Below are 26,485 nucleotides of genomic sequence, written 5' to 3' on the forward strand. Positions count from 1 at the left end.
ATATGTCCAAGGTAGGTATTTTGCAGAAGAAATTTCTTTGTTGCAGAAAGGTCTACAGATAACATCAAAGAGTAAGTTAAAATATTTTGATCCCTTCTTAGATGAAAAAGGTCTGTTAAGGGTAGGTGGTAGGATAAAGAATTCTAATTTAAGTTATAGTCAAAGACATCCTATTATTTTGCCTGCCAAGAATAAGTTAACTGAACTTATATTTATTTATTTTCATGAAAAGGATTTTCATAATGGTCCACAATCACTATTAAATTCTATTAGACAAATTTATTGGCCCTTTAATGGCAGGAATATAGCTAGAAAGATAGTCCAAAGCTGTATAATTTGCTTTAAGGCAAAACCAATAATTTCTCAACAACTAATGGGAGAATTACCTAAAGAGAGAATTAATATTAACTTTACATTTAATTGTTGTGCTATTGATTATTGCGGCCCATTTTTGATAAAGTACAAAGGGCAACGCAAGGGTAACTATCATAAGATATATGTTTGTATTTTTGTTCGTATGGTGACAAAAGCAATTCATCTAGAGATTGTCAATGACTTAACCACAGAAGCATTCATTGCTTGTCTGAAGAGGTTCTTTGCCCGACGAGGTAAACCAAAAAAAATATTTAGTGACAATGCAAAAAACTTTGTTAGTGCAAATACAGAAATAAAAAAAATTAATAAATATTTTTCTAAAGCAGAATGGAACTTTAGCTAATTTTCTAGCCGAGGAAGGTATACAATGGAAGTTTATACCCCCAAGAGCACCAAATTTTAATGGTCTATCTGAAGCAGGAGTAAAATCCTTTAAATTTCATTTTAAACGAACAGTAGGAAATTCAGTATTAACCTACGAAGAATTTTTGACAGTAACAGTTCAAGTAGAGGGAATCTTAAATTCTCGCCCTCTTACACCGTTAACTTCTAATATTGATGATTTAAATGTTTTGACCTGGTCATTTCCTTATAGGTCGACCGATCAATTCAATAATTGAACCCAATTTAACAGAAGTAGATAATAACAGACTTAGTTTATGGCAAAAAACTACAAAAATGGTACAAAATATATGGAAGAACTGGACTAATAATTACTTGAGCACTTTGATTCAAAGAAATAAATGGATGATTGCTAAACAAAATATTAAAATAGGGGATATGGTAGTGATCAAGGAAGAAAATCTTCCTACCTGTAAATGGTTGTTAGGGAGAATTGTAGATGAGTTTTATGGGAAGGACAACCTTGTGCGAGTTGTCTCTGTCAAAACCAAAAATGGTATTTATAAACGAGCAGTTACTAAAATTGCTGTACTGCCAATTGAGAAATAATGTACGAATTTTTATGTTTATTTGAAGGTTTAAATTGTAATCCATCATATTTGTTCTTTTCACATTGTAATTACTTGTATTATAATTTGTGCATTAATTTACACTGTATCATTTTGTATTGTATGAACATTTATTACTTTTTTGAATTTTACTTATTGTATTGAAATTAATATTTCAACGCCGGGCGGGATGTTCGGTGTCTGAAAGAGTATTGCTTGGCAGCATTGTTTTACGCCAAGCAGAGTTTGGCTTTAGTGTAACCCTAAAGTTATTTCGTTTTTGCTTTATTAGTATGAATGATTTCTGACTTGATGTAAGAGCATATGGTTGCTCGCTCTTTAGCTAAGTTACATAGGTAACTATAAGCACATGCGTGTGCTAGTATTCAATAATGTTGTTTTTGTTAAAATAAAATTGTTATTGTTAATATTACAGTCCACTTACTGAAGTTAAGTATCATTAAATAAGTTCGAGCTATCTTCGGCAAGAACAGGCAAAATGGAATGAAATTGTCTTTACTGACGAGTCACGCTTTTGTCTGCAGCACCACTATGGTCGGATTCGAGTCTGGAGACACCGTGGATAGAGGATGCTGAACAGCTGCGTTATGCTTCCCTGGCCGGCTCGCTCTCCGGATCTTTCGCCCATAGAAAACATGTGGTCCATGGTTGCTGAACGATTGACCCAGATTACATCCCAAGCTGCCACGCCAGATCAACTTTGGCAACGTGTGGAAGCTGCTTGGTCTGCTGTACCCCAAGAACACATCCAAAGTCTCTTTGAATCAATACCGAGGCGTGTGGCAGCGGTGATCTCCAACAATGGCTGCTACTCTGGCTACTGATTCTGGAAGGAACCACACTTCACAGAAGTCTATAAATTTAATCATTTGATACTTGGTCAACATGTTATATATTAAATAAATTGTGTTGTGATATCTCTTGTCTTTCTTGGTGTTGCAATTTGGGTGGCCAGCAGTATAGAAATAATCGCACGCATAAAGGATAGACGAACGACGACAGCCGGAGAATAAAAGAAAATTTAATCGCCAGGGAAAAACTTTTCGCCGAAGAGAAGCGACCATCAAAATTGCAATAAACAGCGGCAAGACCACAGGAAACAAAACCACAGGAGTTAAGCTTCTGAGGGCCGCTGGAAAGAAAGCAGGCCAGCTGCCACGGGAAAAAGAAAATTCCTCCGAAATGCATATGAATACGGTAGTGGTAAAAAATTTAGAGTTAACGGACATACGAATTCTATTGAACAATTCGCTGACAATCGCTTAAAGTGATACGGGAGCACAGAGCAGTTTATTTGGGAAAAAATTTCTGCGACCATCGTTATTCAACGCCGAAGGTACGGCAGTGATTGCAGCCCAAGGTGTACGCTGCTTCTATACAGGAAAATTGCCACTCCACGTTCAGAAAACGAGCAGCAACAAGTCACATTTTTCGTACTGAAAAATTTGCAAGCAAACATTGTTTTAGGTAAGGATTTTCTGAAGTCCGTGGGAGCCCGCGTTAACTTTCAAGATGCAACTATCAGTTTGGACATGGCAGAGAAAAAGAATGTAGAATCTAAGCCTCCAGTGTTACAAACGAACGGTCTTAAACCCAAGGAAAAGGGTAAAATATAAAAATTGATGAGTAAATTTGCTGGTTTATTTAATGAACAGCCAAAGCTCACTCACGTGGATGTTGGAACGTGGACAGTGGATGTTGGAACAAATTTACCATGTAGCGCTAAACCATACCGATATGATACTATTAAGAAACAAAAAATAAAAAGGCACGTAGCGGAAATGTTGAAAAATAGAATTATTGTGCCTTCTAGTAACCCGTTCACAAGCCCAGTCATTTTCTGTCGTAAAAAGAATGATCTTCTTCCTACTAAATTTAAAGCTTGGCGTTGCACCATAGATTATCGAAAGTATTTGGTGAAAAAAGTGAGGTTTGAGACTGGTGCTAAAAAGCACTCCCTGATTCGAACTAAAACATGCTAAATATATAATGAATTAACTAAGCAATTGTAATAATAAATGACTAGTCCGAGTCTAGGAATATTTTCGTTAGATGTCAGCGTAAAGAGAACTGATGTTACCATTCTTTTTGAGGTAAAACGTTTTCATTTAATTAAAGCAATATTTTTACTTCCTTGTACGAAGTAAAAAGGAAGTATTGTAATCGCGAAAAGCTTCAGGCATCATATGTCAACGAAAATATCCACTTTGATCGCTTTCGAATGCAATTTAACGATGATTTTGCGTGATATCTGTACGTAAGGACAGAATAAAAGACTCTTTTCCTCCAAAAAAACTAAAAAACTGATTTAAAATGAATTCTGAAGAGAACTTTTAGTGGCGTCTGTACAAACGTATGTACGTACGTTCGTGCGTACGTACGTATCTCGCATAACTCAAAAACGAGTAGACTCAGAACGTTGAAATTTATATAAGACTGCTATAACATGTAGATGTGCACCTCGTATTTTGGTTGCAATCGGCCGCTCCAAACGTATATAAATATATTTATATATATCACTCTATTACCCGGCTCAATGATCTCAGTTTCTTTACTCTTATATGTTTGTAAATTGTACATTTTTTGCTTTAAAAATGATTGAATTATGTTGTTTTTATCTTCCGGTTAAGAGTTTTATGCCTTTAGTAAATCTAAATGCAATATTTTTAGAATTATCAAGAATTTTAAAATTGTTTAAGGGCCGCTAAGCCTGTTTTTAATGGCGGCCATTGATGTTTACATTTGAAACAGGAGACTAGTGGATTTGTTGCCAATCTAGAGAAACTTAGCTTCGCAACAACAAAGATAACGCATTCATTTATTATTGCCATTTAAATCTGCTTAATTCTTTCTGGAATTTTTTCGAGGAAATAAGCGTTTGAGATTTACTTCGTAATTTTTTTGGAAGTCATGTGGTGTACACATCAGATTTTTTAATCATGTAAAAGAGAAAAATTAATATGTTTTTTTTTTGCTACTTTCTAATAATTTCTGTATAAGCAATTGTTTTTTCTGAATAAAAATTTTTGAAATGGATTAATTAATGTTTAATTAATTAACGACTTGAATAAATGCATAAAAATACATGATTTATTTCGTAATGTGTATGTTCTTCTCTTTTAGAATATTTTACAAAAGGAAAAAGGTGAATAGGAAGTTATTAAGAATTTCTGTGATCAAAATCTGTCACATAATTTGAATTAGATATGCTTCTATATCAATAATGGCTTTGCTAAAAATCCTAGCATTTTTTATTCATTTAAAATTCAGCAATTTGTGGCGTTACAACTTCTTTAGGGGAGTATTTCCAATTCTTTGGCACTTTGCATTCATTACGTTACCATTACGCTACAATACATTTATCATTCATGTAACTTAGCAAATGTTGTTATTGCTGGAAATACACTCATGTCCATAAATTAAGGATAATGCAAAATCAGGCTAACTAAGAGTTAGAAACAAAACAAATGTCACTTATTTGTAAAGCTTATTTATTAAACAAAAGGTAAAGAGCAAAAAAAGATGCTATATGTTTGATATTATTAAAACAATTAGCGATTTTTTCTCCCTGGAGCAAATTACAAAAAAAAAACCTATTTACAAAAAACCAATATTACATGGTTGGTATGATTGTTAATACATTGTATGTCTCCCAGACGATGCAATACAGTCCGTACAACGCTTAGGCATGCTGAGTATCAAATTATCGATCTAATTTTGGGGGATATTACACCACTCAAAAGAAATGATCTCCGAAGTTCCGATAGACATGTAGGAGGAGGTTGACGGGCTGCAACTCGTCGGCGAAGCATGTCCCACATGTGCTCTACTGGATTCAAGTCCGCTGAGAATGCTGGCCAGTCCATACAGGTGATATCCTCCGATTGAAGGCATTCGCTTACGATGTTTGCACGGTGAGGACGGGCGTTGTCATCCTTAAACACAAATTGTGCGCCCATGGCGCCCCGAAACAAACGTACATTTTGTTCCAGAATGACGCCCCGATAGATTTGGCTTGTCATGGTTCCAATTTGAACATGCAGGTCAGTTCTGGAACCCAGAATAATTCCACCCCAAACGAGCACTCCTGCACCACCGTAACGGTGTCGTTCAATGATGTTTTCTTGGTGGTAATGGGTACCTGGAGCTCTCCATATGAAAGTCCGGCGAGAATCAGTCTGCAAGCTAAACCTAAACTCGTCGGAAAACATCACACAAGCCCACTGTTGCGGTATCCACAATACATGCTGTCTACTCCAGGCTAACCGCAGGCGACAGTGAGTTGCAGTAAGTAAAACGCATCTGACAGGTCTACGAGCACATAGACCAATCTGCCCTAAGCGTCTGTACAGGGTCTGCCTTGAAATTGTCGTACCAGTGGCTGAAGAGAGCTGACGTGACAGGTCTGAGGCTGTGCTCCGCCTGTTTCTTTTGGCAGTAACTGACAAATACCGGTCCTCATTCGGCGTTGTAACTCTGGGGCGACTTGTGCTGTAACGTCAACGTCTACTCACATTACCATCATTCTGGAATCGTTGCCAAAGCCTGGAGATAACACTCTGGGCAATTCCAAGTTCGTCTGATACTTCCAGTTGGGTACGCCCACTTTCCAGACGGCCGATAATTCTACTACGTAAAAAATCATCCAAATCCGTCCTTTGTGTCCTAACTATTCGGTTATTGCACTGAGATGCTTATAAAGCTCCTGCGAACAATTTTACTTCTTTGCCTGTATTCCGTATATATCACTCTCTTACACTCTCGTCATTGTGACGTACCATCGGTGTCATCTGGTTACTTCCTGAAATTTGCATATGATTCTTGAAGATGTGTGTAGTGATTTTATAGATGATATATTTATTTTAGAGTTCGATTTCCGCGTGACTCCGAATTATCCTTAATTTATGGATATGAGTGTATATGGTCTTTATTCATCTTGTACGAAGCCTCGCAAATCCATTACACGCAGAACGTTGCTATTCGAGAAAGCTTAAGACATTAAATTTATTATTCATATTTAATTAATATGTAATTGTTTAATCAACTGAGCGATAAAAAAGCACTAAACCATTGTATTTTTACTTCCTTGTACGAAGTAAAAAGGAAGTATTGTAATCGCGAAAAGTTTCAGGCAGCATATTTCAACGAAAATATCCATTTTGACCGCTATCGAATGCAATTTAACGATGTTTGTGCGTCATTTCTGTACGTAAGGACAGAATAAAATACTCTTTTCCTTCAAAAAAATTATAAATCTGCTTTAAAATTAATTCTGAAGAGAATTTTTCCTGGCGTCTGTACGAACGTATGTACGTACGCGTACGTACGTATCTCGCATAACTCAAAAACGAGTAGCATCAGAACGTTGAAATTTTGTATATAGGACTGCTATAACATGAAGATGTGCACCTCGTATTTTGGTTGCAATCGGCCGCACCAAACATATATAAATATATTTATATATATATCTACTCTATTACCCGGCTCAGTGATCTCAGTTTCTTTACTCTTATATGTTTGTAAATTGTACATTTTTTGCTTTAAAAATGATTGAATTATGTTGTTTTTATCTTCCGGTTAAGGATTTTATGACTTTAGTAAATCTGTGTGCAATATTTTGAGAATTATCAGCAATTTTAAAGTTGTTTAATTGCCGCTAAGCCTGTTTTTAATGGCGGCCATTGATGTGTACATTTGAAATAGGAGACTAGTGGATTTGTTGCCAATCTAGAGAAACTTAACTTCGCAACAACAGAGATAACGCATTCATTTTTATTGCCAATTAAATCATGCTTAATTCTTTCTGGAATTTTTTCGAGGAAATAAGCGTTTGAGATTTACTTCGTAATTTTTAATATAGATATTTTGAGTTTTTATGTATTTTTGCCTTCTCGCGAAGTGAGAACTGAATTAATTAAATGAAAAATACTCAATCGTCTGTGAAAAACTGTTTCTGTTTTGTTTTGTTTGTTTAATTTCTTTTATACGGAGTTCTAGCTTTATTATAATATTTGAATAGAACATGTGGCAACGATTAGATAATTCTTTAAATGTTATACATTTTGTGCATTCTGAGTTATAATAAGAAGGAAATATAATACTGTTAAGTAAACCTAGTGCCAGAGTGTCGCTATGGTAAACAAAGTGAATTTTAAAGAATGCATTTATTCTATTGTGGTTTATGCGCTGTCGGCGAAGTAAGTTTAATTCAATCTAATAAGTTTAAATAAAATGCAAGAAAAAATGCGTATAATTTAATATTCCGTACAAGGAAGTCATGTGGTGTACACATCAGATTTTTTATTAATAAAGATTTAAAACAGAAGCTATTTGGTTTATAGCTTTTAATATTTTTTTGATAATATATCCAAATGAAATAATTCAAAATTAATTTACTTTGTAATACAATCAAATGATAATTTTTATGAGTATTTGTACATTATTGCGATTAATGAAATATATTTCTGAACTTCATTGTATAGTAAGTACCGATGAATATAATTGTTTAATTTTAATTTTATGCTTTGTCCGCTGGAAATTTTGCCATCTACATACATGTGCCATCTTTGTGCTGCCATCTAGAGACGTACATGTGAATTAACAAATTTCAAGGTTAAAGTTTCCCAGCATATTAACAGCATATTGTTTAGATAATGCTGCCATCTGTCATATTTACATAGTACTCAACATAGATAAGAGGAAATAGCAAAATACTGGTATTTTTACAGTTAAATAAAGATATGCACGAAAAAATCGTTTCAAAATTAAACTTAAAAACATTTAAATTGAATTTTGGAAAATTCGCTTCATTACATTGTATTGTCATCGAAAAAAATCTAGAAATATAACTAAAGTAATATTTGTTTTTACCTATTCGTAAAGAATCTGGCTATAAAGAAAGAGGGTGTAGAAAGAAATAACGTCTATAAAATGATAGAGATATCTAAGTTCTTTCTAAGGAATTCTTTGGAACTCAGCGCGTCACGTCAAACCAAAATAAAAACCGTAAGGAAATTTTCCCGTCTGTGTAAAAGTCTGTAGCATATACATTTTTTAAATTAAAGTAAAAGCCCAAATATGTAATCTGTTAAAATTTGAAGACTTTAGAGATGTCTTAGATTTTTAGACTTTGGAATTTTAAAATAATAGACATCATGCAGTGAAAAAAATCGAGCTATTTTTGAAAATTCGCCAAAAATATTGAAATTATGTTAACATTTTCTAAAATAAATTTTTTTTTTTTGGCTCTATCCGATGGTGCAAACAGTAAAATTCTGATAGTTTTAGTGTGCTCTTAAACGAAAGCATGTATCAAAAATCGTTTGAATTTCAAATTAAAAAAACTTAAATCGAAATTTGAAAATCCGCTTCACTACATTGTATTTTCATCAGCAAACAGTGTGAGTACATAATTGAACTCCATAGCGTATCAGGAAGCAGTTTAAAAATCAGTGACAAACTTTTGACCATATGACAAACACCAATGTGCGTTATAATAATAATAATAATAATGAATGGCTCTTTTGCTCTGTCAGCTCAAAGATTTGCACTATTTAGTGTGCGCATATCAGTTTATGTCTTGTGCATATCAATTTTATCATTATTAAAGGATTTTTTTGGATTTCTTAAAGTTAAAAATGTCCAATATCCTAAATAGTAAAGTCTTAAATTTTGTTACATTTGTTCTTAAAACAATCTGTAAAATCTCAAGTAAATAAAGCAACCAAGACCGCGCATTAAAATTTTATATGAAGTAATTATAAAAAATTCTAAAAACTTATGAGAATAGCAAAATAATGTATAATTTAAGCTATAATTATAAAGTTGTAATTTAAGCTCAAATTAGTTTTATAATAAAGTTTATAGTTATCAAATATTTTATAGTCGAATTTAAAGTCATTGCAGCATTTATGAGTGATTACGAAGTACAGCTACAATATTGATCACTATTTCGTATTAAGAGCATCGTATAAACGAAATTCGGATGATTTAGTTGAAATGAGAAACAGAGGAATTCTGCAGAATTAAACATTGCTCGTAATTCATAACGAAACCCTGAACGATCAGAGAACAGCAACGTGTAGAGAATAAGTATACATGTTATGTTCTGACAATTATTTTTAACTGGAACTGGAAAGCTGGGCAAAAGTGCGACTTTACATTGCCGTAGATGTTGAACAAATTATTTATGTTCAAAATCTAGGCTAATCTGAAATTAATCTTTTGCCTAATTGTCACTGCCATAGTTTTTCTCGTCATTAAGAAATCTTTCCTGCAATTTTTGTTGAAATTCCTTATAAGGTATTCTCCCGCCTTCCTAGCGTGCCTTCGTGGTGTAGTCGTTTTGCAGGCTGGGCCGGTATTCCAGAGGTCCGTGGTTCGATTCGTGGCGAAGGCGGTTGCTAATTTTTCATATTACCTGCTTCCAAAAAATACCTGTCTCTACAGTGGCGCCCGAACTAGAAGGGTGTTGCATGATGATTCTCCTCACTCAGAATTTGGAGACTGGGTCCCCTAAAAACCCCAGTCGCCCTTTAAAAGGGGGAGTATATAAGTTATTTCTCCCGCCTTCCTATTCCTGCGAAGTAGTATATAATGTCTTCCCTAACCAGGGTTATTTGAGGTGCCTGTAATAGCGGGATATAATTCCTGCCGAAACAGGCATATCAAAAGTATCATAGTTCCTAGCGTACCTTCGTGATGTAGTGGTCAGGACGCTGAGCCGGTATTTCAGAGGTCCGTGGTTCGATTCTCGGCGAAGGCGATTGCTAATTTTTCATCTCTCTGGCCTCCCAAAAAATCCTATTCTCTCTATATCCTTTAAAAAAATTGGTATATTCTAAATATTAAAATACTTTATTCGAACTGATTAACTAACTTTTTCGTATTTGTCAAAGAAATAACTAAGACTGAAATTTACATTACTAACGTTTGTGAAATAATTTTATATCAGTAATAAATGCAACAAGTGTCCAGCTTTGCGTAAATATATAACATTTATATCTAAACTCAAAACACCATTTGCACTAAACATTTGTGCAGTTCATATCTCTTGCTGCCTTGCGTTCCCTCTTTCCCCTCAAAATAAGGAAATGGAAACGACAAATCCGTTTAAATAGCAATCTGAAAATTTTGAATCAGAATACATCAGGTAAATATATTTGCATCTGAGAAAATTAAAATTAGATTTAGATTTTTCACTTGGGTAACTAGTATCTTTCTTAGTTATGCAATAAATAAATTATATCGTGAAATTAAGATTACAGCATGCAATGCTTATCGCAAATGAAACAAACACCTTACGATACGTAAAACTAAACAGAATTTCAAATAATATTTTACAGAAGGCGATTGCATTGACATCATATAAAGAAGATCCTACCGTAAACGAGCAATGGGCTTTTATTTATTATCCTCTATGTCAAATTGTAATTATCAGAAGTTCCTTTTTATTAAGAGAACTTATGAATCAGTGTTTGAATATGACCATTGTGAAATGGGGGTGCCTTCGTGCAGTGCATTAGTGCGTCAGATGTAAGAGGCCACCTATTACTAATCGTAATGCATTGTCACGAATACAGAGGAAAATGACTCAGATACGCTCGAGGGCGAGAAAGACGATGCTAAAGAAGAGGGCGGTGTTAAAAACGAGGCCTCAACCTCATGATAATGAAATATAAGAAATGACCTTTCAGTTTTAATATGGTAGCATAATGTATTTGGGAAACTTCTTGTTTGAAGTTACTCTGTAAGAAAGTATAGAATCATTATTCTTGAAACAATAGAATCTTTATAACTGAAATAATTTTCAACAACAACAACAACAACAATAAACACACACACACACACAGACACACACACACACACAGACACACACACACACACACACAAAAAAAAAAAAAAGACAAAACGATGGTCAGCAGCCGCGACTTTATTGAACAAAATAAATAAAATAGCTGTTCATTACCAAAAAAATATGGATATATTGATGCATGTCGTATGTTGCTTTACGCTAGTCAATTGTTAATTAAATTATGCAAAGCCCTCTAGGACCATCCATCTAAAGTTAAGAATATTCTCGTGGAGGCCCTTTTAAAAAAACTACCTCTTTCACACTGGGAAAACCACAAAAAATTCCATGCAGCCAGCCCGTTTGCCAAGATATGAACCCAACGAAGCCAAACTTTGCGAATCAAAGTACCCTATGAAAGCTACCAACTCTATGTTTTTTTTTTTAAAGATTTAGAGCTATATTTTACATATAATTAAAAGTGCGAAGCTTGAAATTAAAAAAAATTGAATTCAGTTAAAACAACATATTTGTTTCATTGAAAGGAACTTCATAAACATTTATAAACATTCATACATTTATAAATTTTCTTTGTGAACTTTCTTTATGAAATTGGTTCGTAATTACTTTAAATTTATATATATTAATAAAAATTGCCATATAGACAAGACATCTGGTCGGACAAGAGCTACTATTTTTCGGTTATGTTTACAATTTTAAATATCTGAGAAAAGTTGGGTTATAGTCCAAATTAAAAAATAAGTATACTTTCTGGTCAAATTGAATGTTGCAAATAGTGTTTAACTAAATATTCAAAATGGTGGTCTGCAGCCTCGATACATTTCTGAGTACGAGTCACGAACGATGATGTACTTCGCACCAAAGTGTCCAATGGAATTTCTGAGCACACCGCTTGAATCTCATCCCAAAGTTTGTCATGGTTACGTGATCTACGACAGTACATTTCATGTTTTACTGTGTCGCATAAAAAATTGATCTGAAGAATGAAGGTCTGGAGAGCTTGAAGGAAACTCGATTGGTTCCTTGTGTCCTATTCTCTGGCCTGGTACATTTTGATCCAGGTATTCTCACACATCCCTATGATAGTGCGAAAGGGAGTTATCTTGTTCGTAATAAAACTTGGCATTACAGTATATTGCAGAATGTCAGGGAGAATGGAATCAGCAAGCACTATTAGATACTTCTCCAATTAAGATTACCACACATTTAAACCGGACAAATTCGCAGACTTTTCAACAGTAATGTGGTGTTTATCTTCAACCCGATACACACAATTATGCCATTAAGTTTAAATTCTGCTTCATCCGGCTAAACAATGTTACCCATAAATCTCTGTTCACTTGTAACTATCTTCTGAACTTATTTATAAAATTGTACTCGACCGCCGCTCAAGACCTTACGCCATTCGATTTTTTTATGGGGCATAGTAAAAGATGAATTGTAGTATCGTAAACCACGTGACCTTGACACACTTTGGGATGAGATTAAAGCGGTGTGCGCAGAAATCTCTTTGGACGCTTTGGTGAGAAGTACAGAATCAGACGTGACCCGTTCTCAAAAATGTATCGATGCAGTAGGCCACCTTTTTGAATGTTTACTTTAAACACCATTTATAACATTCAGTCTGACTAGAAAATATATTTATTTTTCAAATTGGAGTATAGCCTTATTTTTACCAGAAAGTTAACCTTGTAGGTTGGAAAAGAATTTTTTTATGAGAGTTCAAAGTATGTATAAATTTTTCTGACTCACCTATATGTGAAAAAATGTTTGATTTGATTCTAATTAAAATACCATGATGATATAATTTGTCATTATCTATAACACAACACTTTTGTGAATACTTAACTTCACCCAAACTTCGTTTCAAACTGCTGGGTGACCACACTCTGTTTCTCTGGATATCCGGAAACTTGGACAGTAAATACAGATCCCTGGCTTTCGTACCTTGGCTATTGGATCCTGTGATACTGGATATATCCGGCTGGGACCAACAATGGTGGCAGATGGGTTTCAAGAGTCGTCTGAGACCTCTTCTGTGAGGACGACGGGACAGGACGTACACAATGGGATCCAGAATGAAGTTCAGCGCTGTGCAGACGTCTGCTATCCTAAAGAAAGGATGGTCTTTCAGATTCGGCTTTGCCTGGGCGATGATGATGGTCATCTAAGAGAAAAATATGATAAAGCATACAGTTTGTACATCTGAATCTGACGAAGTTAAGACAGAGTGGAGAAATCCATATACACTGTAAAACTGGATACGATGCGACTGTTGAAACTTTGTAATCCTTTTTTTCATTCAAGCCACAGAAATTCATCTTTTAAGGAACTGGATATAATTCATCTTAAAGAACTGGATTTCTTGTGATATGTAAACATTTTTAAAACAGAGTCTGAAAATCATCATATGTTCATTGGGAAATGAAGTACTGAGTGATTTAAAAACTTTTTAAAGCCGTAAAGTAAATTTTACGCCTTTAAAAAATTATTAGTTTTTCGACACTAAATTATGTCGTATATAATCTGACAGGAAAGAGAAGAAAAGTTACTTTCTCGTGCTCATTTGTATTTAACATATGAATTGAATACAATAGTATATCGTTGCAGAATCGATACAGATAAAAATAAAACCACACGTAGCATTCCTGGATACTCAGGCTTTAGAAGAGACGTCTTGTAATATATTTCCCTCTGAGATTCATCCAAAAAGTATGTATATCCACTTTTACTCTATTATAGGAGCTTCAGAGCAGAATTATTACAACAATGAACTCCACAGCTAAATATCTATAGCGCGTGTGGTACAAAATTCACTTTTGTTTTAATATATGCCATTGCAACGAAGATGCACACAGACAACGCCTAACTAGCTTCCATGTTTATTTTAAACCCGAAGGCCGGAAAGCTTAGTTTTTTTATGTTTTATTTTATTCAATAACACTTGTCGTTTAAGTTTTGTTTTATTTTAAAGCGCATCATTGATTTTCCTTATAAATTACATTATTTGGCACTTTATTTTTCTTTTCTTTTTGCCCAAATGCTGCAAAGCAAGTTTTTAACATGACTGTACAAATCAATAATTAAAAGAATTCCGTGGAATTGTAAATAGTAAAAATAAATTTCCATATAAATTTAGAGCTAATTAGTAGAAATGCATTATTTTGCTATATATAGTTAAAAATAGTAATTATTAATAGATATGTACATCATGCCCCTAAAAGTATTTATCCGACCTTTGACTTCGAAGTGGTTGATCGTAGACATATACTTCCAGCTACAAAAGCGATTTAAACGACGCAAAGATTCATGTTTTGGCATTTAAAAATAATAATAATAATTAATTAATGAATTTTGCAAAAATTAGGAAATCTGACTGACTTTTTATACTCTTCCCAGGTTCGTATGCTCATACTGATGAAAATGTTATTATAAAAACAAAATATTATTCCCGTAGGATAAAAATTGACCCGGATATTTAGTTTTAAAGATGAATATGATATTCAGGGGCCTTGTACAAGGTGAAGAGAGACATGTTTGCATTCATACTGAATTAAAAATAAAATATTAGTTTCGAAAACAATTTTCTAAGTTAACAGATTAGCGACGAGCTTTCTATATCGTGAAAAGTATGGATCAATATAATTTGTTTTAAAAGAACAAAAAATCTTAAACACAATGTCTGAAAGGATTCTTAATCTAGAAAACAGTGGCAATTTTCAGCATTGTTATATCGCGAAATCGTAACCTTATTTACATAAATTAGAAATTTAAAAAAATGCTAGTTTAATGAAATTTTGTATACTTTTTAGATTAGGATTTTAAAGTAACAAAACTGCTTGAGAATACTAACATCATAATTCCGAGGTTTCAAAACTTAAAAAATTATTTCTGAAAATTCTTCTGGCATAACTGTTATAACAAAATTATAAAGCAAAGAACATTGCATACTAGTAAATCACAAAAGAGCATCAAATATTTAAGGAGAAAATAAATTTCAAATTATTCGAATTCATTCATTAACCATACCTCAAGGTGAGTTGAAAATTATGTCAAAGTTTGCAAATTTTGAAACTTTTCGTTCAGTTCATAAGGTATTTCTCCCGCTTTCTTAGCGGGCCTTCGTGGTGTGGTGGTCTGCACGCTCAGCGCGTAATTGAGAGGTCCGCGGTTCGATTCCCGGCGAAGGCTTTGCTAATTTTTCATCTTTCCTGCTTCCAAAAAATACCTAATGTCTCTACAAGTTTTTATCACACGGGTGTCAAAATTTTTGTATTTTATATTTAATAATGAGCATAACATTTTCCTGAATATAAGTATAGGGGGCCAGGAAACGTATAAAATGTTAGGCTTCGAATTTTATACCAAAATAATTCTTTTGAATTTAAGAATATGAAAACACGAATCTTTGCATCATTTAAAACATTTTTGTATTTGGAAGTATATGTCCATAACCAGTAGTAACTACAATAAAGCTCGAGGAAGGAATTTTGTGGACACGGTGTATATAATTTATTAATTTTCTTTCCTGTTAGTTGTAATTATAGGACAGTTTTACAAGATAATATTTTCTTTTACATATAGCATTTTAAAAACATTTTTTGTAAAGGTAACATGAAATAACAAAATTATTTCAAAGATTCCTGCACAGGAACAGATTGGAAACGGTTGCTACATACAAAGAAAAGTGCTTATTTTCCGGATTTTGACGATAACTTTATATGCAATTAATTTAAGACTTGAAGATACATAATAAGTTTTAGCATATTTTCATAAAAATTGTTCCTGAATCGTTAGAATGTTTTCGTAATGATATTTTGTGATATGAATTTATAGGAGACCTCTTGTTCAGATGCTATGCAGAGGTAAGTGAAAAGTAGAAGGAGCTTAAGAAAATCCTTATGCTGTAAATAAATCCTTTCAGTTTTCTGGAGACTGAAAAATAGAAGTTTATTCTTATCTTTAGAAATTCTTGCCTCTTTTTAGACAATTTGCGAAGGATCATTCTTTTCAGAAGATTTGCAGCAGACATAAAATCTGGAAGAAATGAGAAAGAAATTGTTCCTTTTTAATAAATGCTTCTGATTTTCTGATGAATAAAATATACTGATTTGGCTGTAGATTTAAAAATCTCTTGTATTAATAATATTATATCCTATGAATTGGTAAAAATCCATACTGTCAAAAGATATATGATTAATAACAAAGCAGAAAAATTAATTAAAAAAGACAAACACCTTGTAATCTGAAAATCAGATAGCAGTCTAAATATCTTGAAGAAGATTGCACCGTTTTAAAAGAAAGAGATTTAAAAATGTTAATAGTATTTTCACTAACGCAAATATTATTATACACGTACTTCTTCTTAAGTTTAGTGTTTACACAATTTTTCACATCTGAAGCTTGAAACGACATATTCGCATTAAACAGAATTCATGATTTTGGGTAGACAGTTTTTTAATTAAACATAAAGTTATCTGAAAAACAAAATGAAGAAACGAAATTGAGTATTTAAGAAACTCCTTTTTAAATTCTAATATAAATTGTAATAGCAGCAAAATATTTACCCGTTAGATTTTTCCCAGCATTTTGACGTATAAATATCGGTATATTTATAACTCTTCTTAAATTTTATAACAATATGAAAGAGAAATTTTTCACAAAGAGTAAATAAAAAAAAATCTAAAATTGAATTAATTTCTTATCAACCAATAAATAATAATAATATCATTATTAATTTAATAAATTTTATTAAATTGTTACTACTTAATAGTTAGCTACAAAAAATAGAATCATTAAAGTGTGGATCTTTTCAGTAAATATTGAATTTTATTCTTTTTTTGTAAAACAATGTATGTTAAAATTCTAGGCAAAATATTTTATTTCTTTTCTTTTTAAAATAATTCTTTTAATAAATTATTACTCAGAACCGGAGAGAAATATGAGTTTCTCGTTTTCTTTGTGAAATGCCTCATCTATTTATAGCATGGTCAGATCTAAGGTAAAGCAGAATATGCCGAAGCTTAAAGTTTCAAACATAAATGACAAGAATCTGGCAACAGCCTTTTCTATTGCAATGGTAGCATGAACGTCTGCACTAATCAGGTCCTGGGTTTGAATTCCTGTTGAAGCACAGATCTTCATACGTGTCGTCAGCATTAATCCCAGTTTGGAAATGACTTTATAATATTATGATTAGGTATAAATTATAATATTAAACAATATATTTTCATCTAGCAAAAAAATCTTAATTTCTCCAAGCACAATTCATTAGTATACTTTTCTGGCATTAAATATGAAATACGATTAACGTCACCAGCAAGTTTTTATAAGCTCATGGATAACTTACGCACATAAATTGTGCGTAGTTTTTTGTAATAATCTTTATGATTGCATTTTTAAAGACTATATGTTTTTTTTAAGATGAATGCATTTTTAAAGACTATATGTTTTTTTTTAAGATGAAAGTTACGCAACTCACCATTTGTGGCAACCAGCAGGCGACGAAGAAGACGCAAAGTACCACCATAAGTTTGGCGAAGGACAGCTCTTCTTGTGTTGTGTGGTTGAATGCAAGCTCCTTGTGGTCTCGAGTTACTGTCGTTCGCCGTGCCTTGTTGCTTTCAGGGCTTAGCCGGCAAAGGGCGCCTACCACTGCCAAATTACAGCCGACAATGACAACACACATCATGGTGCCGAAACCTGCATGATAACAGTGATTGATGAGATTAAGTTAAATTAATTTAGGATAATTTTTTTTATCTTCTTTGCTGTATAAAAGCTTATAATTGTCGCAATTTTCCCCCTATAGCCGAAGAAAATAAATGAGGTGAAACAGCGAAAAGTGAACTGGAAATCAGTGAAACATTGTCATCCATGGTGCATCTTTAATGCATTTTTCATAGGAGAACAATATGCTAGATGGCAGTGGAACAGAGTGCTTCATTGACAATATTTCAGTTGGAAAAGCAAGAGGAGAGAAGACAGAAATTGTAGTGTAGAAACACTGATTATTTCAGGAGAAAGGCTGAGTTTATTGAGACGCATGTTAAATCTTTGAAATTCATTAATCACTGAAATCATGAAATACAGAGAAATGTTTCACTACCATTTCAGACAAACCGATGCATAATCGATCTTCATAAAACAAATAAAAATGTCGCACGTTTAATGGCAGAAAAAGGTACACAATCAGTTTTAACAGTTTTTAATCACCGTGTGTAAATCAATTTTATTGTATTTTCTTTTATATCCCGAAGAATGCAATTATTTTAGTATCTTTTCGTTACTGCTACCATTACAAATATTTCAGGCTATGATTTTTTCTTCTCTATAAACAAAGGTTTTACTATCAACATGAGAAACTAGAAGAAAAGAAAAAATGTTTAAGAATAAATAAAAATTAGAAACATGTCAAAAATGAACAAAATTTCTAACAGAAGAAAATAAATATAATTCGTCATCTGCCGTTGGATATTTTCCCTTAAATGCCAGAGGACTGCAATAAACGCATTCTCAACCGTCTTCACTTCGACTGACCATCTATTAAACTAATCGCTCCAGCTGTATGACATCTGTCTCTACGCTCCAGCTTTATTTCCCCCTTTTTTCTTTTTTGTTAAATGCTCTTTTCTGTTTGTTAATACTATGTTCACCTTTTGTTAATTTCCTGTTTCGGGCTTTCTTTTTCGTTTTAGGCTTTCTGGAGGTGACAACAAAATTCGGACTTTTTCCCACCCTTCTGCAGGTGTTCTGGGCGAAAACATCAAACATCGTATCATTTGAGGCTTTCTATTTTTAACCTTTCATTATAGTTAGAGGGAAGACATCGGAGGTAAAATTCGTCTATTTTTTTAAGTTACTCCGGAATAAGAAGAAAAGAAAGAAAACCGAAAAAAGTGGCTTCTTAGTTGCACAAGGAAAACTTATTTCAGCCTGTAAAGAAGACATATCAATTGTTTTTAAAACATTGTAATTCCATACGGCGAATGGCTGTAAAATATCCATTTCCTTATACATGGCATAAAATTCCATCTACAATACATTTTAAAAACTGTAAAATAATGAATCTATTTTATTAAAAACTCTGAACTTTCAATTATCATTTTCAATGTTACAATTTTCAAAATGTAAAATTCTCAGAAACCTATAACGTATTTCTCCCGCCTTCCTAGCGTGCCTTCGTGGTGTAGTGGTTCTGCACGTTGGGCCGGCATTCCAGAGGTCCGTGGTTCGATTCCCGGCGAAGGCGTTTCTTTTTTCATCTTGCCTGCTTCCCAAAAATAATGTCTGTACAGTGGCGCCCGAACTGAAAGGGTGATGGATGATGATTCTCCTCATCCGGGATTTGGCGATTGCGTCCCCTAAAAACCCCAGTCGCCCTTTAGAAGGGGGAGTATATAAGGTACTTCTCCCGCCTTCCTAGCGTGCCTTCGTGGTGTAGTCTTTCTGCACGCTGGGCCGGTATTCCAGAGGTCCGTGTTTCGATTCGCGGCGAAGGCGATTGTTCATTTTTCATCTTTCCTGCTTCCAAAAATACCTAATGTCTCTACAAACCTTTATCCACGATTATTGTTTAGAAATCAACTATAATCAAATTTAAAAAAGTCTTGTTTTATGTATTAGATGTAATCAGTCATTGTGACATCACTTTATATATATATATATATATATATATATATATATATATATGATAATAGCAAGGAAAAGACAGAACACTGCTGATGCGTAATAGCTATATATCGTAGATCCATACTGAAGAGTAAGCCTTCAGATGCGTATTATGCTAATATGTTGACTTGGTAATATCTAAGAAACATGCCAGTCGAGGCAGTTTTAATTCCATTTTTATTTTCAATTGATATTTGTGGTCACAGTTTGCTTGGCACTCTAACCGTGTCTATTCAAGAACTTTTACATTTTTGATATTATTGCAATAGGAACCAGCATAGTAAAATCACGTCCAAGCACAGCAAAGAGAAGAGGTGAAGTGCGTACTTATGAAAGATGGAAGCACACGAAGAGAAAGATTTTGGTTTGAGTTAAAGAGTTTCAGTTTCCAATTATTACGTCATCAGCGTGCATTGCGCAGGCCATGCAAAATGAAATGATCTAGAAATGACGCAGTGCAGTGAAGTTATTACGATTTTTAAAACAGAGAGAGAATTAAAGGAGTTACCATTAGTTTAAATTACAATTTTGATTCGCATATTTTTATCTTACACACACACACACACACACACATATATACATATATATATATTCATAGTCACGTGACCATTTTATTTATTTTTTTCTTACCCTGAACGCAAAAGCTGAAATAGGAAACATTCTTACCTATCCTATCAAAGAAGGCTGATTTGGCATGATTTTTAAAAAACTTCAGCTGGGAAAGCCTGAAACGGGACATAACCTTCACCGTTGAGAAGTGGTCGTATATCCGCGGGAACGTTGTTACTGTTTTGAGCGAATAGTACGGAAATGCCGTATAATAACGTTAGAATAAAATTTAATGTTGTGTAGCGAATTTAATTTAATTAAGTGATTCATAAAAATCAAAATTTTAAGTTGTAATTATTCAAAATTTGAGCTACACCAGTTTGGTTATATTCTTTTTGGGCCTATTAATTCTAGTGTAATATATTTTGGCTTTCCGAGTTTACGCGAACTGCGTCTTCAATCTTGTACACGCAAACAATGGATAAGTATTTTTGTTTCTACGTAATAAACTCAGTTTTTCATGTCAAAAATTAATTTGATTTCTTAGTATTTAATATCATTAGTTGCAGAAAAATTAGCTCTTTAATTTGGCATAACTTTCATTTTTCTAACTTCAATTGCATTTCAGTTATGAGCTTTAATTAGTAGATTTTCTTCGTTTCGCTTGTGATTTAGTTAAAGGGGGATGAAATGCCTTCTTTCCGGTTGAAAAGTCACTTTTTGCGAGTTCTCAGCGTTCTTTCGTTGGGACCCTTGCAGGGTTGTTGAAATTCCTAATCTCCCCCGGTCGCAGGTGGTGGTTATTTGGCGAGGGTTTGGCGACATAGATTTTCCGTTGAGGTTTCAAAATAGTGGTTTTGGCGAGTTTGATAACATGAGGGTATGCTGTGGTTGCAACTATTTCAACTTTCGGCGAAAAATGGGTTGCGCCAAATTGGCAGTCCGGCGCTCTCCCTTTTAACGGGTTGTTTTAGGGGACGAGCTCACTTTTTTACACTTTTTTGCACTTTCTACTTACCATCTGACGTTGTCTCGTTGGCAGCAGAATTTCATCTCGGAAAATGCATTTTTCCGCCTTTGGATCTACGGGCCTCTTGCCCTGGAGTTTTGAACGAGGGACTTAGTTGCACGAATTATGACCTCGACTAAATTATATGCTCCTCATTGCCGTGCCTTAATATGTAAGTTACTCAAAGATAATTAAAATAGGAAAATGCAAAGAAGAGTGATGCCTAGTTCTAGTGCCGTTAAGAAGAAATTTCAGTCTCTCCTCCATGAATAGAGTATCATCTACATCGATAATCCAAATCTTTAAGAATTAATTGCCGCCATCAAGGGTCTTCTGCATCGCTAGTGATGCCTAGTTCTAGTGCCGTTAAGAAGAAATTTCAGTCTCTCCTCCATGAATAGTTTCCATCTGCTTCGACCTTCCAAATCTTTAAGAATTAATTGCCGCCATCAAGAGTCTTCTGCATCGCTAGCTCCGGTGTCCCACGACAAAAATGCTAACTTCAATATTGGATTGGACATCAATGAGAACCTCCGTAGTGCTTCTTAAATCAATGGAAATGGCCGGACTTTTTTGAAAACTATCCACCCACGAACTCTTCTCATTTTATACTACGCTCAGCAGCCGTCCTCCTTGGCATCTTGATAATTTTTAATAATGAGGGCATTTCTCCTCCTCCTGTTCATCTGCAGCTTGTATTTCATAAGATAAGTTCCTTTTATTTGTTTTCTTTTATTTGTAGGTCGGATATTTAAAAAAAAAAAAAAGAAAAAAATTTATAATAGGCAATTCTTATAGTAAAGTTTACTAGACATTCCTAATAAGTAATTCTAACAACTAAAATAGTTAATAGTGATTGAAATAACTTAATTAGTTGAATTAAAAATTTTGTAGTTGAGTAAACTAACCTAATTTTAATGAAATCATTTTGTTGTCCATAAAGTAAATTATTAGATTGGCCAAGGAAATATATCATTATTTAAATTAGTTAATTGAAACTGTGAATGTAAATTAGTCAGATTGGTTAAGGAAATTTATTCTTCATTAAATTATTTAATTGAACTTGTGAATTTCTTTCTTGGTGAAGATTGATTGGTAAAGGTGTCATTAGTTGAGCTTCTTTGCTCCTCTTAGGGATTAAATTGCTTGTAGGATGTAATAGCTGATTTTAATTAACATATTACCCGGTTAAATCATTCTTTTGAAAATAGAAAGTTACTATGTGCAATAACCTGAATTACATTGGTATTGATTATTCTGAGTTAAATTGCTTGTAGGATGTAATAGCCTGATTTAATTAACATATTACCCGGTTAAATCATTCTTTTGAAAATAGAAAGTTACTATGTGCAATAACCAGAATTACATTGGTATTGATTACTCTGTGTGAAATGTTTTTTTTTTTGGAATGTATAACTTGTTAATTATTCTTTTTTTTTCTCCCCGGGGAGGGTATTGTTAATTTATCCAAAGTTTTATCTGATCATATTTATCTGAATGTACTAGCCATAATAGTTTGATATTATTGAGTCTAAGATAGAAGTAATATTACTCTGTAGAGGTATGCATTTTGTAGAAAGCAATATTTTACAGTTCAGCTTGAATATGATTTGCTTACTAAGTTAATTCTGCACTGTGTAAAAATCAATATGTTAACAGTACTGATTGAATATTAATTGCTTACAAATTACTGGACTAAGAAACTCTTAAAAATTTTAATAAATAGGCTCACTTTTCTAGAACAGTCAATGTTTGTTTATTTCTTTTTGTGTGTGTGCTCAATGATTTTTACCCGTCTCAGTCTCAAATTGGTTTCAGGGTTAATCCGAAAACACAACGCAAATGTACAGGGCTTATTGATGTTAGTATATTACTGTTAAAAAAAATCTTAAATGTTATGTCAACAGAGTAGGAAACCTTTAGGTACCAGATCTTTAGGAAACCATAACATTATTGGTACCGTGATTTTTCTCTATAACATATTGGTGCCATGACGATTTCGATATAACATTATTGGTGCCGTGAACTTTCGAACCAAATTTTAGCACTTAACAATTTTTGTTGTGCTGTTTATTTTTGCATCGCTTTTGGCTTGCGCTTATAGTGGGACTTAATTTTGACTTGAGACTGGTGATTGTCATGTGCACTATTGCATATTCATGTGAAAGTTTTCTTCCACATGTCTAGGCTTTTTACTGAAACCCTACTCGTTAGTTAGTTACAGTGACAGGCCTATACAGTGGTCGTATTACTGTGCTTATTTTATACTTATTGTTTGAGGTTGCATACCAGATATGTACTACTGATACACATTTGGACTTTAAAACTATTGTATCCAACACAAACATTTTCACGCAGTACCTGTTTAGTTAAGTATTTTGTTTTGTGCAAAATTTTGTATTGCATGTTTACATATTGATTTTGAGGATTACTGTTTCACACTTTTGCAACTGTATGTTTGCAACATAAGGTTAAAAGGCACGCGTGTTAATCACACATTGGGATACATCCCTACTTTATATGCTTGCAATTACTGACATCCATTTATCATCACTTTTAAGTTTTGGTGAGAATTGCATTTGTGTTAATGAATTGATTTTTTTTGCTTATTGCATTTTGAGTGATTATTTTGAAGAATTTTAATTTTAATTAATTGAATTAGTGTCAGAGCGGTATTTTGGTGTTCAGGAATTAGTAATTTTTTCTTTTAAAACCTCTTGAGATGTGTTATTGGATTTGTTTTCCATGGAATCAGTACCTAATTGAATTGAGTTAAAAATTTGGATATTTGAAATGTTGAAAAATCTGAAATGTTGCTTTCTTAAGGTTAAATTTGGTTAGATTTGTAAAGTTGCGTGGGACCAGTGATAGTTTATTTAGGGATTGATTGAATTTTTTTTTGGAAGTTAGTTTTCAGCGGGAGTGAAGTTTCTTGTTTAGCTTTTCCGAGTTTGAGTAATTGAATTTCTACTTAGTTTGTGAATTTTGTGAACATTTATTGCTGTCTGAGAAATGTCTGAAAACAGTAGAATAGTGAGTTTTGCGTTTTACAGCAATTTTGAGTTGTGAATTTTGAAAAAAAAAAAAAGATTTTTTTTTTGGAAAGGTACAGTTGGTTTTGTTTGAAGTTTTGGAAATGTAGTTAAAAGATATTATTCTTACTCATAGCTTTGGCTTTTCAAGTAGTTTAAAGGTTGATTCATAGTGAGTTTCCTAGTGAGTGGTGTGACATTTGTTTTAACAGTGATCTAAATTTTTTTTTGGTTTGTCAATTTTTGAGCTTAATAGCTTATTGTTTTGATTTTGAATTAAATTTTTCTTTGGTTGAACTTGTTGCAGTGTTGCAGTAACTTTAAAAGTGGATGTGAAATGTGTTTTGGGAATTTAAACTTTGATACTAGTGGAAGTGAAATTTGTTTTGAGAAGTTAAACTTGATTTTGTGGAAGGAGAAATTACTTATGTGAGTTTAGTGTTGTGGAGATTTTGGAGAAGAATTTTGATTTGATTTTAAGATTTTTATGAGTGATTAACTCCACTGAGTTTAGTAATGATTTCTGTTTTCAAGTTGGTTGTCTTTCAAAAACTTTTTCTTTTCTGGTTTCTGGTTATACTGTGTGGTTACTGAAAAATTTGTGATTGCTCTTGAGGCTTAGTGTATTTCAAGGAGTTTGGTTTTGAAGTGGTTTAAGGAGAAATATAGAATTGGGTTTTGTGAGATTTATGGATTTTGAGATTTTTGAGTTGAGATTTTTTCTGTGTAAACACTTCCCTCTTGTCTGCTTTTGCATTTTTGTGCCTGCAGTTTTGTAGTTTTGTTGTGAAGTAGCCATGCTTACGATTGCTACCTAGAGTGCAATGCATACTCTTCATCTTCTTTAATTACTCTCCAGGATCTAGACTTTGAGAACATTGGGGCAGCATTGTTTTCTTTAAAAATTGTGGCAAACCTTTTGTTGGGCACCTTCTTGTTTACGTGTAAATTCAGCGTGTAACCTGCTTCAGTTCTGTTTTGTTGAATTCTTTTTGGCTATTTTCAGAATTTGATTTTTTTTTTTTTTTGGTTTGAGCTTGAATTGGTTATGAATTTGATTTTTTCTTAGAGTGTTAGTTTAGTTTTCTTGAAGGAATAGTTAAAGGTTTTTTTTTTCTTCCACATTTTACAACTGGTTTGCTCTGGGAGTTGTCTGCATTTGGTGAATTTCTTTTAGTTTGGTTTCGAGTTCTTGACACAATAGTGTTTTGTTTTTAAGGATTTTTCGACTGGTCCGAATTGTTTTTAATTTCCTTGTTTCCAAGTAAGTTTGTCTAAATTTTTTTTTCCTTTGCTTCTAGATGCCTTCTAGTTTTTTTCGGTTTAATTTTTTTTTTGGTCAAGTTCCCTTTTCCGTTCCTAGGGGTGTTCTCCGTTTCTTTCAGCTTCTGGTTCAGTTCAGTGAGTAATTTTTAGGATTTTTTTTGTGTCACTGTTGGTTGACTGATTTGTTAAGGTGTAATTTTCACTCACTTGTGATTTTTTTTTGGTTTCTGTACTTTTGTTAGCTTGCTTTGCAAATGGATTTTTTTTTGTGACACTTCACTCCTGCTGCTGTTTAATTGGTTACTCGAGTTTGAATTACATTTTGAATTTAATTGATTTAAACTTTGTGCTTTGTAATTGAATTTTAATTTTTTTTTATCACTGCTCTCCGTGACAACTAGCTTTGAGTTGATTATTCGTTTGGCAATTAGCATGTGGTACCATTATGTACTGTTTTTTTTCCCTCTTCGTATTTAGTAACTTATGTAAAACTTTTCCATTGTCTGTGGGTCCTAAAATTTTTTTGGCTTTGCCAAAAAAATTTTTTTTCACGATCATCGGAGGGATGTTGTGAAGCGAATTTAATTTAATTAAGTGATTCATAAAAATCAAAATTTTAAGTTGTAATTATTCAAAATTTGAGCTACACCAGTTTGGTTATATTCTTTTTGGGCCTATTAATTCTAGTGTAATATATTTTGGCTTTCCGAGTTTACGCGAACTGCGTCTTCAATCTTGTACACGCAAACAATGGATATGTATTTTTGTTTCTACGTAATAAACTCAGTTTTTCATGTCAAAA

General features: G+C 33.2%; 1 protein-coding gene and 1 non-coding gene across 2 annotated transcripts in view; one reads left to right on the top strand and one right to left on the bottom strand.

The window, feature by feature from the left end:
* Positions 1-26,485, bottom strand: part of LOC118204609 (prostaglandin E2 receptor EP3 subtype-like) — a 378,063-nt gene that overhangs the window by 6,560 nt on the left and 345,018 nt on the right. Inside the window, exons 4-5 of the mRNA XM_085823723.1 lie at positions 17,639-17,859; positions 13,105-13,324 (exon numbers count right to left, since the gene is read on the bottom strand). Coding sequence (XP_085679849.1) covers positions 13,105-13,324; positions 17,639-17,859 — 441 coding nt within the window. The remainder of the gene's footprint in view (positions 1-13,104; positions 13,325-17,638; positions 17,860-26,485) is intronic.
* On the top strand, positions 19,335-19,408 carry TRNAA-GGC (transfer RNA alanine (anticodon GGC)). Its single transcript has one exon. It is a non-coding gene; the product is annotated as a tRNA-Ala (tRNA).

This window comes from Stegodyphus dumicola, chromosome 9, assembly GCF_044657685.1.
Source record: "Stegodyphus dumicola isolate Sdum_Otavi_A_Nest chromosome 9, ASM4465768v1".
In the NCBI taxonomy this organism is placed as follows: domain Eukaryota; kingdom Metazoa; phylum Arthropoda; class Arachnida; order Araneae; family Eresidae; genus Stegodyphus; species Stegodyphus dumicola.